Raw genomic sequence first — 18,020 nt, forward strand, 5'->3', positions numbered from 1 at the left:
TTTTCCTCTCCCTCCGTTCTTCCAGTCCCATCTCCCTCCATCTCCTGTAGTGATACTTCCAGTCCTATCTCCCTTCATCTCCTGTAGTGATACTTCCAGTCCCATCTCCCTCCATCTCCTGTAGTGATACTTCCAGTCCCATCTCCCTCCATCTCCTGTAGTGATACTTTCCAGGCCAGGTATTTTTGGTAAGAAGGAGCCGAGGAGGACAGAGACCTGATCTTGTCAAGTGTTTTTCAGAGGGTTGACAAAAGCGCTGTAAGAGTATAATAGTATTGTAATTATAGCCACATATAGACCCTGGGTGCCTTATGGGCTCTGGTCTAAAGTAGCAAACAAGGGAATAGGGTGCTGAATCTAACTATAGACATGTGGCCCAGGGGCCATGTAGATCTACGATCTAGATACACCTTCACCAGAGGACTGATTAACACCTGGTCTAACAATAGAGTCATGGCTCTAGGGTTAAGGAGCCAGGGGGATAGTGTCAGAGTAGATTTACTAGTCTAACTATAGACATGTAGATCTAGAGTGCCTTATAGGCACTGGTCTAAGTAGTGCACCTGATCTAAATACAGACACATTCAGAACAGGGGGGACTGATTAAAACCTCATCTAACAATATAACTATGGCCCTAGGGTCACCTCACCAATGGGAGGAGTCACACGTTCCAATTACACTCTTAACGACCCATAACTTAATGAATGTGTTAAGCTCATTAACACAGCTAGCCAATAGGGAGGGAGTTTTTATGTCTTTGTCTTAATTGGATGACCCACTTCCTGGTTGGCTTGGGTGAAGTGAAGGATCATGGGAGGATATAAATGGCGCCGAGGTGTGTGTGTCCCTTGAAGATGAGGGCAGCTGAGCAGTTGGTTGGTGTGTGTGTGTGTGTGTGTGTCCTGTCCCCACCTAAATAGTTAATAACCAAACTGTGCCATTGACATAGCAACCAAATCTAGAGCCATTCTGCCAAAAAAGAAACTTCATTCAAGACATCAAGATATGACTACAATAGAAAACAATAGAACACAGCAACACATCAAGATATGACTACAATAGAACACAGCAACACTCAATACATCAATATATGACTACAATAGAACACAACAACACTCAAGACATCAAGATATGACTACAATAGAACACAGCAACACTCAAGACATCAAGATATGACTACCATAGAACACAATAGAACACAGCAACACTCAAGACATCAAGATATGACTACAATAGAACACAATAGAACACATCAACACTCAAGACATCAAGATATGACTACAATAGAACACAATAGAACACAGCAACACTCCAGACGTCAAGATATGACTACAATAGAACACAATAACACTCCAGACATCAAGATATGACTACAATTCTCTCTCTCCCTCTATGTCATATTTTCTCAGTCACAAAGACAAAAGACAAACCTCACCACTCTCTCACACTCTTGCTCTGATTACGACTGGCTTAGCTAATGCTAGCTACAGTAGTGCATCCCTTTGGCCCATTGCATCAACTGGGTAACAATGCTAACGTTAGCTAGCGCATCCATATGGCTCATTGCCTGTATCGCTAACGCTAAATACTAGACTGGACAACACAAATGTGTGATTAATGCCATCATTCTCCACGTCTGGCCATTGATAGCGTACCCCCCCCCCCCCCCCCCCCCCCCGCCCACACACACACATCTGGCCATTGATCATAGTTTGGATTAAATCTAATGGACGCTTCAGTTCACACGACCAAATGCAGATAGAAACCTGAAGCACTCAACCACAAACACATACGCAGTGCTGAGAGGGTTGGATGAACTATAATAACTATTGTGTGGGCAGAGAGGATTGAGAGTTTACGGTTCTCTCTACTGTGTGTGAGAGAGAGTGGGGGGAGAAAGTGTGTGTGTGTGTGTGTGTGTGTGTGTGTGTGTGTGTGTGTGTGTGTGTGTGTGTGTGTGTGTGTGTGTGTGTGTGTGTGTGTGTGTGTGTGTGTGTGTGTGTGTGTGTGTGGAGCCTCCTGTAGCTCAGTTGGTAGAGCATGGTGCTTGCAACGCCAGGGTTGTGGCTTCAATTCCCACGGAAGGCCAGTATGAAAAAATGTATGCACTCACTAACTGTAAGTCGCTCTGGATAAGAGCGTCTGCTAAATGACTAAAATGTACAATGTAATGTGTGAGACAGAGAGTTGCAGTACATTTGACCATGTCCCAAGCCAAAGCACTGGACTAGTTTTAACTGTGGTGCAAGGTTAGTGAAGCTATAAAACTAAGTTCTACGACACACACACACCCTTATATAAACAACAAGCTCTCACAGTTTCACTGCAGATTCAGACATCCAGACCCTTGTCCATACACGGCAAATTTCTAAGGTTAAGTTTAGGCAATAATTCCCAATGGTTAAGGGTTAAGTGTTAAGGGGTTAAGGGGTTAAGTGTTAAGGGTTAAGGGTTAAGGGTTAAGGGGTTAAGGGGTTAAGGGGTTAAGGGTTAAGGGGTTAAGGGTTAAGTGTTAAGGGGTTAAGGGTTAAGTGTTAAGGGGTTAAGGGTTAAGGGGTTAAGTGGTTAAGGGGTTAAGGGGTTATGGGTTAAGGGGTTAAGGGTTAAGGGGTTAAAACAGAAAATAAATAAACGAGTGCCTATCACTGGGATTGAACACGCGACCCTCGGAGCCGCCCGTCCTCCATCCCCGCCCACAACGCCATAGCAAACCCAAGCCTACTTGACGTAATAGCGCTCACCTTTGCCCCTAGTGGCAGTTTTGAAGTAATCTTTTTTAACGTCCTGCTTACCTGGACGGATGTCTAATTAGGCAGTGGGTCTTGAGTGACCTGGCTGTATATAAAACACTCCTACAGTCCAGAAGATTCTAGAGTCATCATCCCACTGTCATAACTGTCTTTACTGACATTATGGAATCTGTGTGTGTGTGTGTGTGCGAGGGTTAACTCTTCTAACAGAGATTGTGCAATGTGTAAATACTAAAGGCCATTTTCTCTGCAATTTTAAACGACCACTGACGGCCACTTTAGACCAGGCCCTCAAGTGTGGACACACACACACACACTCTTTGAACAAGGTCCCCCAAACACACCCACTAACCTATCCCCACCCACACACACACAAACCCTCCATATCTCCCTCCCCAGTCCAGTAAAGACGACAGTAGAATATAAATGGTGTTTTTCTTTCTCTCTCTCTCTCTCTCTCTCTCTCTCTCTCTCTCTCTCTCTAAAATAAAGAAAGGAAAACCTCTCTCAAGGAAAGATGACGGGAGCGAGGGATGAGGGATGGAGGTAGCCTTGGAAAGAGAAATGAAAGGATGGAGAAAAACGGGGAGAAAGTAAAAAAAGATCTAAAATATGCTAAAGTCAGGGAGAAAATGAAGGAGAGAGTGGAGAGAGGACGGATGGAGAGAGTGGAGAGAGGACGGATGGAGAGCGGAGAGAGGGCGGATGAGAGAGTGGAGAGAGGATGGATGGAGAGAGTGGAGAGAGGATGGATGGAGAGAGTGGAGAGAGGATGGATGGAGAGAGTGGAGAGAGGATGGATGGAGAGCGGAGAGAGGATGGATGGAGAGAGTAGAGAGAGGATGGATGGAGAGAGGATGGATGATAGAGTGGTGAGAGGATGGATGGAGAGAGTGGATTGAGGATGGATGGAGAGAGTGGAGAGAGGACGGATGGAGAGAGTGGAGAGAGGACGGATGGAGAGAGTGGAGAGAGGATGATGGAGAGAGTGGAGAGAGGATGATGGAGAGAGGATGATGAGAGAGTGGTGAGAGGATGGATGGAGAGAGTGGATTGAGGATGGATGGAGAGAGTGGAGAGAGGACAGATGGAGAGAGTGGAGAGAGGATGGATGGAGAGTGGAGAGAGGATGGATGGAGAGAGTGGAGAGAGGATGGATGGAGAGAGTAGAGAGAGGATGGATGGTGAGAGTGGAGAGAGGATGGATGGAAAGAGTGGAGAGAGGATGGATGGAGAGAGTGGAGAGAGGATGGATGGAGAGAGTGGAGAGAGCGGAGGGAAGAGAGAGTGGAGAGAGGATGGATGGAGAGAGTGGAGAGAGGATGGATGGAGAGATTGGAGAGAGTGGAGGGAAGAGAGAGTGGAGAGAGGATGGATGGAGAGAGTGGAGAGAGGACGGATGGAGAGAGTGGAGAGAGGACGGATGGAGAGAGTGGAGAGAGGACGGATGGAGAGAGTGGAGAGAGGATGGATGGTGAGAGTGGAGAGAGGATGGATGGAGAGAGTGGAGAGAGGACGGATGGAGAGAGTGGAGAGAGCGGAGGGAAGAGAGAGTAATGGGAGAGGATTAAAGGAGGAAACAGAGCGAGAAACGACTCCAAAAGAAACCACTCACAGAGGACAACGGAGTCACAGACTCAGGGGGGAGGAAAGAAAACTCTGTTTAACCTGTTAATGACTCCCTAAGGTCTTATCCAGTCAGACATAGATCTATAAAGAGACTAGTCATTTCTTCAGTTAGAAACCAAACAGATCTATGTTGATATATTGTGTGTGTGTAGGGGCTGTCCATCATATAACCCTGTAGTGTGGTTACTTCAAACAACATGTTAACTGTCATTGATCACAATGTGGTTGCTTGGTTATGTGGTTGTGATGGTAACATGTTGCGTTACCCTGACAGGGTTTCGGTTGTGTGGGTCGGCGTGAAGACCGTAACCAAAGCAACAGTTTTATAGTACTGTACAGTAGGCCTACCTCAGCTCTGGGGGAGGAGAAGACATCTGTCTTGTTGGGTTTGACTGTCTTCCTACACACAGAGAGAGACAGAGAGAGACAGAGAGAGAGACAGAGAGAGACAGAGAGAGAGAGAGAGAGAGAGAGAGAGAGAGAGAGAGACAGAGACAGAGACAGAGACAGAGACAGAGACAGAGACAGAGACAGAGACAGAGAGAGAGAGTTTTGACATTTCATCTTACTGTCAGAGATGACCGTTTAGAAAATGTGGAAAACCCTGCGGTGAGTAAGGTCAGAGTCCAGAGAGGAAGTAGACAGAGTCCTAGTTTACATCAATTCCTGTTGAGAGAGTCCCTAATTAGCACATAACAAGTTATTAGTTACCACATCTCCTAACCCGGAACTCTGACGGCATCCCAAATGGCACCCTATCCCTACATAGTGCACTATGGGCCCTGGTCAACAGTAGTGCACTATATAGGGAATAGGGTGACATTTGGGACGCATCCTCTGACAAGAGAGAGCAACACATCAGAGAAGTGAACATTAGAGGAAACTACAGAGGCCTATAACTCTCTGTTACTGGACTAAGTGAAGGAGGTTCAGAGGTCAAGCTGTCTCAGCATTGGATAGTGCCCAGAATGTGGAAGTAGTAATATTAAGAGTTCTATTCATGTGAGACTGTGGTGCACTGAACTCTGAATGAGTGAATAGTACAATAGAAGTACAGAGTAAGCAAGTCCTTTTTGGGGAGTAGTAGCTGTCTAGCAAAGGGTCATAGAATTACAGTAAGTAACTGGCTTGAGGTAGCAGCAGTAGTGATAAGTTGAAACAATATTACCGTGGTATTATATTTAAGCAATACGGACTGAGGGGGATGTGGTATATGGCTAATATACCACAGCTAATGGCTGCTGTTAGACACGACGCGACGCCGATACACCTGAGGTGCCTTATTGCTATTATAAACTTGTTACCAACGTAATGAGACAAGTAAATAGTATTTTTTGTCATACCCGTGGTATACGGTCTGATATACCAATCAGCATTCAGGGCTCGAACCACCCAGTTTATAAATGCCATTATAGCTTACACTCTGCGTGTAGGGGGTCGGAGGCGACGCAGGGCTCGTGGTTGGTACTGACTGTCTGACTCAGTCTGGTAGAAGAACATCCTGATGACGTCATCCAATAGAACCCATGTAGGCAGGCCCAGCAATCTCTGAAAGGGGAAGGGAGAGGGGGATACGGGGGAGAGAAAAAGAGAGGAAGAGAGAGAGTTAGATCAAAACTGAGGGTGGAGGGAAAAAAACTGTACAGAAAAAAAGAGAAGTGAGTAGTAGACTATTAGAAAGACAACTGCATGTGTGCCAAATGACACCCTATTCCCTATGTAGTGCACTACTTTTAACCAGGGCCCATAGCGAACAGGGTACCATTTGGGTCAAACCCTGGATGTGTTTACAGTTAAAAACACTGTGGTGGAGCAACATTGTGACATGTGATGTCGTCTACACAACCACAGTCATTTACTGCAGAAAAGGCCCTGGCTAAATAAGGAAATCACTCACTACCCTTTTAATCTGCAAGTCAAATATACACTGAGTGTACAAAACATTAAGAACACCTTCCTTCTATTGAGTTGCACCCCCTTTTGCCCTCAGAAAAGTATCAATTCGTCGGGGCGTGGACTCTACAAGGTGTCGAAAGCGTTCCACAGGGATGCTGGCCCATGTTGACTCTAATGTTTCCCACAGTTGTGTCAAGTTAACTGGATGTCCTTTGGGTGGTGGACCATTCTTGATACACACGGGAAACTATTGAGAGTGAAAAACCCAGGAGCATTGCAGTTCTTGACACAAACCAGTGCACCTGGCACCTACTACCATACCCTGTTCAAAGGCACTTAAATATTTTGTCTTACACATTCACCCTCTGAATGGCACACATACACAATCCATGTCTCAATTGTCTCAAGGCTTAAAAATCCTTCTTTAACCTGTCTCCTCCCCTTCATCTACATTGAAGTAGATTTAACAAGTAACATCAATAAGCGATCATAGTTTTCACCTTGATTCACCTGGTCGTCTATGTCATGGAAAGAGCAGGTGTTCATAATGTTTTGTATACTCAGTGTATATTTTCCGTATGGCTTACCTTCATATAAGTGTTGAGTTCTGGAATTCTATTCTCTGCAATCTCCTTCTTATTGCCAATGAACACTTTACCTAGAGAGACACACACAGACACACACCATAGATAGTCTCAATGTTTTTCCCCTCCAACAAGACCAACCAATGACTAAAACTCTTCCTTTCTGGAAATCGATCAATCTGAAACAACTCATTTCAAGGGTGACAATATTGCCTTTGGTTGTTTGCATAAATATAAACAACATAATTACATTTTAATTGCATTTTTCATAAGAGTTGATGAGATTTTAATGAAATATCCCACAGGCATACACACTTACAGAAGTAGGATTTTAATTTGATCCCTATATTGTTAGTGAGAATTTTCATGCAAAGCAGGAAATGCAAACTTGTAGTGTATTTTAGTTTTAAAAAGGCCTCTAAAGTTTGTAATTTCCACTTTAATATGTCAGATTTGACTTGCCTCTAACAAAAAAATTTATCAAACCCCACAAAAATGTCCATGAATTTTAATCCACATTATAATCCACATTTCTTGTTGCTGCAGGATAATTTTCTTGCTGTAGAAAACTGGCTCATATTAAGATCCTACATCTGTAGAGTATGTCCCAAATGACACCCTATTCCCTATATAGTGCACTATGGGCCCTGCTCAAAAGAAGTGCACTACATAGGGAAATAGGGTGCCATTTGGGATACATCCTTACAGTACGATGCAGATAAACAAACACTGTAGTTGAATGAGTAGTCCAACCAACGGCTATCTGAGATACTCAAATCACACACCACACACACACACACGGATACAGTACAACTAGGCCCAACTGAATGTCACCTATAACTTCTAGCTGAATATAATTAAGAACAGTTAGAACACTCCCTAAAGTTCTTCTGTGCTTCAATTGTAATGTTCTAAATTAGTTTCAGCCTTGGCCATTTCCCTCTGCTGCTAAAACTCATTTAGAGAGAGAGAGGGAGGGAGAGAGAGAGGGAAGGAGGGAGGGATGGAGAGAGGGAGAGAGATGGAAAGAGGACGGGGGACGGGGGGGGAGCTGGAGCGAGGGACTGCTAAAACTCATTTAGCCCCATCTAATGACTGATCATCTCTATCTCCCACCAACCCCTCACTCCATCTCTCCCCCTCTGGCTCCATCTCTCTCCCTCTCCCTCCATCAACCCCTCCCTCCATCCATCCATCTCTCTCCCTCCATCTCTTTCTGTCTCTCTCCCTCTCTATCAACCCCTGCCTCCATCTCTCTCCCTCTGGCTCCATCTCTTTCTGTCTCTCTCCCTCTCTATCAAACTCTCCCTCCTCCCTCCGTCCTCTCTCTCACCCATTCTCTCGCTCCATCTCTCTTTTCTTTTCTTTTTTAATGGACTGAAAGAGAACTGATGACGAGTTCCATGATCATCATTAAGCCAGTGTCTACAAACGGCACGTGCCCAAGTGTGTGTGTGTGTGTGTGTGTGTGTGTCTGTGTGTGTGTGTCTGTGTGTGTGTGTGTGTCTGTGTGTGTGTGTGTGTGTGTGTCTGTGTGTGTGTGTGTGTGTGTGTGTGTGTGTGTGTGTATGTGTGTGTGTGTATGTGTGTGTGTGTGTCTGTGTGTGTGTGTGTGTGTGTGTCTGTGAGAGAGAGTTCACTGACAGTACTCTACTGTAACTCTCTCTCTGTACTTTAGAGTCTTCATCTACATTATGTTACGGTGAGAGTACAGAACAGGACATAACATTGGGAGGGAGGGGGGTGGGAGAGAGAGAGAGAGAGAGAGAGAGAGAGAGAGAGAGAGAGAGAGAGAGAGAGAGATAAAGAGAGAAAGAGAGAAAGAGAGAAGAGAGAGAGAGAGAGAGAGAGAGAGAGAGAGAGAGAGAGAGAGAGAGAGAGAGAGAGAGAGAGAAAGAAAATCATTGTTTTCTAGTGTACACCTGCAGAGAAATACTAATTATTCTGTAGAACAGGTATTCACTCTTGGCAGAAATCCAACTGCTTGGAACACAGACAGAAAGATAGAGAGAAAAGAGATGAGAGAGAAATATAGAGAAGGAGAGAGGAGAGCGATGGAGAGAGAAAGAAACACAAAGAAAAGAGATAGCGAGAGACAGAAAGATAGAGAGGTGGAGAGAAAGAGGGATAAACTGTCTGGACTGTCAGCCTCTGTCCGATCGATGGTCATTGTCCCCATTCAAAGACATAAAGCTTTATTGGCGACGATGCTCAGAGCGTAGCCTAATCAATAACAGCCTTGTAGGAAAGAGATGAGCAGGACTTTAAACAGAAACACACACACACCGACGCCCCACACACACACACACACCGACGCCCCACACACACACACACACCGACGCCCCACACACACCGATGCCCCACACACCGATTCCCCACACACACACACCAACGCCCCCAAACACACACACCGACGCCCCACACACACACACACAAGCACCGATGCGCGCACACACACACCGACGCCCCACACACACACCAACGCCCCACACACACACACACACAACACGCGCACACACACACACCGACACGCGCGCGCACACACACACACCGACGCCCCACACACACACACACACAACACGCGCACACACACACACCGACGCCCCACACACACACCAACGCCCCACACACACACACACACACAACACGCGCACACACACACACCGACGCCCCACACACACACACACCGACGCCCCACACACACACACACCAACGCCCCACACACACCGACGTGCGCGCACACACACACACAATACTTAGCAGATGAGCAAGTGACTAAAGGATCATGTTAGCTACTAAGAAGCCGACTGTGACTAAAGCATTATTGTGTCCTCCTTTCTCACTATCATCAATTCATTCATTTATTTCAAAATCCTTCCCCCATTCTGTCACTATTGAAACCACATTCTCTCCCACTCTCTTTTTCTGTTGTTCATTTTCACTCCTCTTTTACAGTAAACTAATCCATTCTTTCCTCTATTTTAATATTCTCTTTCTCTCTCCGTCTTTGAATTGGCTAATCCCTAATCCCTCGCTCGCTCTCCTCCCTCCAGACATACATCCTTTTGAAGTGTCCTTTCGTTTTAATTTCAATGTCATTCAGAATATGTCTTATTTCTCCCTCTGGATCAATCAGACTGTATAACTGCTGTGTGTGTGTGTGTGTGTGTGTGTGTGTGTATATGTTTGTATGTATGTGTATGTGTGTGTGTGTGTGTGAATGAGTCCTTGCCTGCCTAGGTATGCACATGCGTTCGTGTGTGTGTGTGTGTATAAATGCTGAATAAAGTAAAAGTGTTTGGAGCAGCGTCTTCATAATATCCAGTAATACAGAGAGAGAATAGGAGTCCTGGTTTATCTGATATGGGGGCTAATACAGAGAGAGAATAGGAGTCCTGGTTTATCTGATATGGGGGCTAATACAGAGAGAGAATAGGAGTCCTGGTTTATCTGATATGGGGGCTAATACAGAGAGAGAATAGGAGTCCTGGTTTATCTGATATGGGGGCTAATACAGAGAGAGAATAGGAGTCCTGGTTTATCTGATATGGGGGCTAATACAGAGAGAGAATAGGAGTCCTGGTTTATCTGATATGGGGGCCAATACAGAGAGAGAATAGGAGTCCTGGTTTATCTGATATGGGGGCCAATACAGAGAGAGAATAGGAGTCCTGGTTTATCTGATATGGGGCTAATACAGAGAGAGAATAGGAGTCCTGGTTTATCTGATATGGGGGCCAATACAGAGAGAGAATAGGAGTCCTGGTTTATCTGATATGGGGGCCAATACAGAGAGAGAATAGGAGTCCTGGTTTATCTGATATGGGGGCCAATACAGAGAGAGAATAGGAGTCCTGGTTTATCTGATATGGGGGCTAATACAGAGAGAGAATAGGAGTCCTGGTTTATCTGATATGGGGGCCAATACAGAGAGAGAATAGGAGTCCTGGTTTATCTGATATGGGGGCCAATACAGAGAGAGAATAGGAGTCCTGGTTTATCTGATATGGGGCTAATACAGAGAGAGAATAGGAGTCCTGGTTTATCTGATATGGGGGCCAATACAGAGAGAGAATAGGAGTCCTGGTTTATCTGATATGGGGGCCAATACAGAGAGAGAATAGGAGTCCTGGTTTATCTGATATGGGGGCTAATACAGAGAGAGAATAGGAGTCCTGGTTTATCTGATATGGGGGCCAATACAGAGAGAGAATAGGAGTCCTGGTTTATCTGATATGGGGGCCAATACAGAGAGAGAATAGGAGTCCTGGTTTATCTGCTATGGGGGCCAATACAGAGAGAGAATAGGAGTCCTGGTTTATCTGATATGGGGGCTAATACAGAGAGAGAATAGGAGTCCTGGTTTATCTGATATGGGGGCTAATACAGAGAGAGAATAGGAGTCCTGGTTTATCTGATATGGGGGCTAATACAGAGAGAGAATAGGAGTCCTGGTTTATCTGCTATGGGGGCCAATACAGAGAGAGAATAGGAGTCCTGGTTTATCTGATATGGGGGCTAATACAGAGAGAGAATAGGAGTCCTGGTTTATCTGATATGGGGGCTAATACAGAGAGAGAATAGGAGTCCTGGTTTATCTGATATGGGGGCCAATACAGAGAGAGAATAGGAGTCCTGGTTTATCTGATATGGGGGCCAATACAGAGAGAGAATAGGAGTCCTGGTTTATCTGATATGGGGGCCAATACAGAGAGAGAATAGGAGTCCTGGTTTATCTGATATGGGGGCCAATACAGAGAGAGAATAGGAGTCCTGGTTTATCTGATATGGGGGCCAATACAGAGAGAGAATAGGAGTCCTGGTTTATCTGATATGGGGGCCAATACAGAGAGACTGTGTGTTTTACACAATGCTAGGTATCATGTGTATGCCATTGGGTCAATTATGTTTTGATGTAACGCATACCGAACATTCATGTACAAGGACACACCCAACGGCATACACATGATATGTATTAGTGCAAAAATTGCATTTAACGTGCACACACACACACACACACACACACACACACACACACACACACACACCACCCCTCCACCCCCCATCCCCCTCTCACCAGGGAGGGTGGGCAGTCTGCAGGTGTTAGGTCCAGGTGTGTCCTGGTCTTCAGGTGAATACTTCAGCTGCAGGTCACTGTGCAGGTTGAAGAACTGACTGTACCTTCGGTAGATCAGGTACTTCCTACCACCTTTGGTCCTTACCTCGATCACAAAACGCTACCGGAAGAGAGGGTGGGGGAGGAGGAGGGGAGGGGAGGCAGGAGGGGGAGAGGGGGGAGAGAGAGATGGGAAGGGAGAAGGTTGGAGAGAGAATTCTTACATTAGCTTTTGAGATTATTTTCATTCCCTTCTAATCGTTTAAAACATTCTGACTAGTGTGTTGTGTGGTCATTGTACTGAACATTCTTACCATTCTGACTAGTGTGTTGTGTGGTCATTGTACTGAACATTCTTACCATTCTGACTAGTGTGTTGTGTGGTCATTGTACTGAACATTCTTACCATTCTGACTAGTGTGTTGTGTGGTCATTGTACTGAACATTCTTACCATTCTGACTAGTGTGTTGTGTGGTCATTGTACTGTTACCCGTGCATAAAGAGACATGTGATCTCACGTAATAGTCGATGAAGCCTTTTTTCTCCTCAATGTCTGCGATGGTGGCACTGATGGGAATGTTGTGAGGAAGCTGGTCAAAATCACTGAGAGAGAAGAGAGGAGAGAGAGGAGAGAGAGGAGAGGAGAGGAGAGGAGAGGAGAGGAGAGGAGAGGAGAGGAGAGGAGAGGAGAACTAGGAAGTGAACAAATGCTTTGGTAACATTCACCTTCAAGACATACTGTATGTCACTAAAATATTCAACCATGGATTGGGATGGAACCCTGAATGCTATGTAACTTGAGCAACATATCAGTCAGGTTTGAGCGGTCGAACAGCAGGCAATCTGATTTAGATTCAATTGCAGGGCTTCATGGAGCAGAGAACTCACACACATATCAATCCACTTTCTCTAACACACACACACACACACACACACCCAACCACAACCACTGCACACAGCCCCCTCATACCGTACACACACACATTTATGTAGGGGGAATGTTGCTAAACGAGCCACTCGTTCACTCAAGCAACTAAACACAACTGGTGACTATATAGACATTTGTTTAGTTTCAATTTCACAATTGTGACAGATGACTGTTCTAGAAAGATTGGAAACGCGCGGCATACACTATAGAATAATTGGGGAAATATATTTGCAATTACTATTCTATTGCCTGCTGGCAAAATGTCTTTTCTGGCCGTCATACCATCATGGCCAGCTAATCTTCCCCAGTTTTCCATTGTCTCGTTCATCCCCCCTCCTCTCCCCTGTAACTATTCCGCAGGTCATTGCTGTAAATGAGAACGTGTTCTCACTTCTCAGTCAACTTAACTGGTAAAATAAGGGTTGCATAAATACACATTCACAACAGTGCTGGATGCTGAAGTTCACATTTTATAATTGGCCTATGCTGCCTTCCACAACCGCTGTCACCACTGGACTCACAACTCACCTCTCATCTCGTAGTTGCCTGGGTGGCGACGACATGTTGATGGAGACCAGGCGGACTGAAGAGTGAAGCTTTCCGATAGATTTAGCAGAACACAGTATAGTCGCACTTCACTTCAACTCTCCTTCGATAGACAGAAAACTGCACTGAAAATCTGCTACAGACTCGCACAGTGGTTTCAGTGTGACGGTAGCGGAACGAGCGCGATTAGTAGGCGCAAACAGTCGACAGAGCGGAACATGCGCAAACAGGAAGCGAAAAGAAAGTTCCCCAAAATTAGGCTACCCGCAGCGCGCGTCTGAAGTTGGCTGAGGTGGATGGGGAGGGACACAGTTGTCTTGTTGTTCTCGAGCCTCGGTTAACAGAAAATAAAATAGACTAAATGGTAATGATGCAGATGTAAACTGCGGTCATAATAAAGGAAGGGTGAGGAGAAAAGGGAACCGTTGAAGATAATTGGAACGCAGCTCTTGCAGCACAATCTAATCTGAGGCCTCTGGCCCAGTTCCAACATGTAAGGTAGACTCCTTTTTCACTAGATGTCAGCAAAGATGGTCGAGGGTAGAAGAGGGCAGTAGAGAATAGAGGAGGGTAGAAGAGGGCAGTAGAGAATAGAGGAGGGTAGAAGAGAGCAGTAGAGAATAGAGGAGGGTAGAAGAGAGCAGTAGAGAATAGAGGAGGGTAGAAGAGGGCAGTAGAGAATAGAGGAGGGTAGAAGAGAGCAGAAGAGAATAGAGGAGGGTAGAAGAGGGCAGTAGAGAATAGAGGAGGGTAGAAGAGAGCAGTAGAGAATAGAGGAGGGTAGAAGAGAGCAGTAGAGAATAGAAGAGGGCAGTAGAGAATAGAGGAGGGTAGAAGAGAGCAGTAGAGAATAGAGGAGGGTAGAAGAGGGCAGTAGAGAATAGAGGAGGGTAGAAGAGAGTAGTAGAGAATAGAGGAGGGTAGAAGAGAGCAGTAGAGAATAGAGGAGGGTAGAAGAGAGCAGTAGAGAATAGAGGAGGGTAGAAGAGGGCAGTAGAGAATAGAGGAGGGTAGAAGAGAGTAGTAGAGAATAGAGGAGGGTAGAAGAGAGTAGTAGAGAATAGAGGAGGGTAGAAGAGAGCAGTAGATAATAGAGGAGGGTAGAAGAGAGCAGTAGAGAATAGAGGAGGGTAAGAGAGCAGTAGAGAATAGAGGAGGGTAGAAGAGAGCAGTAGAGAATAGAGGAGGGTAGAAGAGGGCAGTAGAGAATAGTAGAGGGCAGTAGAGAATAGAGGAGGGTAGAAGAGGGCATTAGAGAATAGAGGAGGGTAGAAGAGAGCAGTAGAGAATAGAGGAGGGTAGAAGAGAGCAGTAGAGAATAGTAGAGGGCAGTAGAGAATAGAGGAGGGTAGAAGAGAGCAGTAGAGAATAGAGGAGGGTAGAAGAGAGCAGTAGAGAATAGAGGAGGGTAGAAGAGAGCAGTAGAGAATAGTAGAGGGCAGTAGAGAATAGAGGAGGGTAGAAGAGAGCAGTAGAGAATAGAGGAGGGTAGAAGAGAGCAGTAGAGAATAGAGGAGGGTAGAAGAGAGCAGTAGAGAATAGTAGAGGGCAGTAGAGAATAGAGGAGGGTAGAAGAGAGCAGTAGAGAATAGAGGAGGGTAGAAGAGAGCAGTAGAGAATAGAGGAGGGTAGAAGAGAGCAGTAGAGAATAGAGGAGGGTAGAAGAGAGCAGTAGAGAATAGAGGAGGGTAGAAGAGAGCAGTAGAGAATAGAGGAGGGTAGAAGAGAGCAGTAGAGAATAGAGGAGGGTAGAAGAGAGCAGTAGAGAATAGAGGAGGGTAGAAGAGAGCAGTAGAGAATAGTAGAGGGCAGTAGAGAATAGAGGAGGGTAGAAGAGAGCAGTAGAGAATAGAGGAGGGTAGAAGAGAGCAGTAGAGAATAGAGGAGGGTAGAAGAGAGCAGTAGAGAATAGTAGAGGGCAGTAGAGAATAGAGGAGGGTAGAAGAGAGCAGTAGAGAATAGAGGAGGGTAGAAGAGAGCAGTAGAGAATAGAGGAGGGTAGAAGAGAGCAGTAGAGAATAGTAGAGGGCAGTAGAGAATAGAGGAGGGTAGAAGAGAGCAGTAGAGAATAGAGGAGGGTAGAAGAGAGCAGTAGAGAATAGAGGAGGGTAGAAGAGAGCAGTAGAGAATAGAGGAGGGTAGAAGAGAGCAGTAGAGAATAGAGGAGGGTAGAAGAGGGCAGTAGAGAATAGAGGAGGGTAGAAGAGAGCAGTAGAGAATAGTAGAGGGCAGTAGAGAATAGAGGAGGGTAGAAGAGAGCAGTAGAGAATAGAGGAGGGTAGAAGAGAGCAGTAGAGAATAGAGGAGGGTAGAAGAGAGCAGTAGAGAATAGAGGAGGGTAAAAGAGAGCAGTAGAGAATAGAGGAGGGTAGAAGAGAGCAGTAGAGAATAGTAGAGGGCAGTAGAGAATAGAGGAGGGTAGAAGAGGGCATTAGAGAATAGTAGAGGGCAGTAGAGAATAGAGGAGGGTAGAAGAGAGCAGTAGAGAATAGAGGAGGGTAGAAGAGAGCAGTAGAATAGAGGAGGGTGGAAGAGAGCAGTAGAGAATAGAGGAGGGTAGAAGAGAGCAGTAGAGAATAGAGGAGGGTAGAAGAGAGCAGTAGAGAATAGTAGAGGGCAGTAGAGAATAGAGGAGGGTAGAAGAGAGTAGTAGAGAATAGAGGAGGGTAGAAGAGAGCAGTAGAGAATAGAGGAGGGTAGAAGAGAGCAGTAGAGAATAGAGGAGGGTAGAAGAGAGCAGTAGAGAATAGAGGAGGGTAGAAGAGGGCAGTAGAGAATAGAGGAGGGTAGAAGAGGGCAGTAGAGAATAGAGGAGGGTAGAAGAGGGCAGTAGAGAATAGAGGAGGGTAGAAGAGGGCATTAGGGTAATGGGTTCTGGTCAAAAGTAGTATACCAAATAGGGAATAGGGTGCCATGTGGGACGCAGACATAATATTGCCCTTTCATTGGCCCTTAAATTAGATTAAATTCAATTGAAGGCAACTTTAAGATGTCACAAATTGACTCCTGCACGGTTTGAATAGATTATGAATATGATATTGTCATTGACCATGGGTTAACCTCATTCTGCATGCCATTCAGTACAGAGAATGAGAGAAAGAGGAAGGGGGGAAGTCACTTCACCAGAGCACATGATCAGTATGTCCATCTCCTAACTGCACATCTACATCAGTTGTTCAGGCATCTTTAGAGGGAACAGTCAGCAGTGTACACCACAGGAGGTTGGTGGCACCTTAATTGGGGAGGATGGGCTCATGGTAATGTCTGGAGAGGAATTGGTGGAATGGTATCAAATACATCAAGCACATGGTTTCCATGTGTTTGACGCAATTCCATTTGCTACGTTCCGGACATTATAATGAGCCGTCCTCCCCTGAGCTGAGCAGCCTCCACTGGTGTACAATGAGTATACAAAACATTAAGGACACCTGCTCTTTCCATGACATAGACTGACCAGGTGAATCCAGGTGAAAGCTATGATCCTTTATTGATGTCACTTGTTAAATCCAAATAAGGATTTTTAAGCCTTGAGTCAATTAAGACATGGATTGTGTCTGTGTGCCATTCAGAGCGATTATGGGTAAGACAAAATATTTAATTGCCTTTGAACGGGGTCTGGTGCCAGGTGCCAGTTTGTGTCAAGAACTGCAACGCTGCTGGGTTTTACACGCTCAACAGTTTCCCATGTTTATCAAGAATGGTCCACCACCCAAAGGACATCCAGACAACTTGACACAACTGTGGAAAGCATTAGAGTCAACATGGGCCAGCATCCCTGTGGAACGCTTCAATATTAGGAAGGTGTCTTTAATGTTTTGTACACTCAGTGTATGTGTATGTGTGTGTGTGTGTGTGTGTGGGGGGGGGTGTGCGTGTGTGTGTGTGGGGGGGGGGGGGGGGGGGGGGGGGGGTGTATGCATGCGTATCTCCTGGCCTTGCCAATATCTGGGCATTTAAAGAGATGACAGACGACATATCAGTTCCCTTTCTATTCTCATACTATGTGACCCGCTGACTACACAAACACATTGAAACCAAGTGCGTGTGTGTTTGTGTGTTTCAAATCTCCTGCAACGAAATGTAGATCTGTATTTGGTGAGGCCCATAATAGACACACGCACACACACACACACACACACACACACACACACACTAGGCCCATAACTTGGCTGTTCCTGCTTCAGACATCCAAGTGTGTATTTAACACCAAGGTCACACCAGTTGCTGATGTGTGTGTGTGTGTGTGTGTGTGTGTGTGTGTACACGTTTTACTATACTTGTGAGTACCAGAAGTCCTCACAAGAATAGTAAACCAACTAAAATTCAGAGAAGTGAGGACATTTAGCTAGGCCTCTGTTATTTTAAACCCAGAGGAAGAGAGAAGGAAGGCACCATGGAATCATTCCTAAATATAAAAGTCACTTTATATAATTCTACTACAGAAGAACATGTTATGATGCAAAACCTAAGAGATGTTCTATAGATTATGACCCTGGATGTTTTACAGCTTCACTATCTAGAACCTAAAAGGGTTCTTCGGCTATCCCCATAGGATAACCCTTTGAAGAA

The 18,020-nt window shown here is 45.4% G+C and overlaps 1 protein-coding gene across 1 annotated transcript; it reads right to left on the minus strand.

Annotated features, from left to right (window-relative positions):
• Nucleotides 1-1,209: 1,209 nt before the first annotated feature.
• Nucleotides 1,210-13,606, minus strand: LOC311119888 (neutrophil cytosol factor 4-like; the record flags this gene model as incomplete). Its single annotated transcript, XM_084194538.1, has 7 exons — nt 13,434-13,606; nt 12,496-12,580; nt 11,938-12,097; nt 6,864-6,934; nt 5,801-5,928; nt 4,718-4,780; nt 1,210-1,228 (listed from the first exon to the last, which is right to left on the minus strand). Exons 1-7 carry the CDS (start codon nt 13,466-13,468, stop codon nt 1,210-1,212), a joined length of 561 nt encoding a protein of 186 aa, XP_084050664.1. The 5' UTR covers nt 13,469-13,606.
• Between the last annotated feature and the right edge of the window lie 4,414 nt (nt 13,607-18,020).

The sequence above is a fragment of the Coregonus lavaretus genome, assembly GCF_964263955.1.
Source record: "Coregonus lavaretus genome assembly, contig: HAP1_SCAFFOLD_55, whole genome shotgun sequence".
NCBI lineage: Eukaryota > Metazoa > Chordata > Actinopteri > Salmoniformes > Salmonidae > Coregonus > Coregonus lavaretus.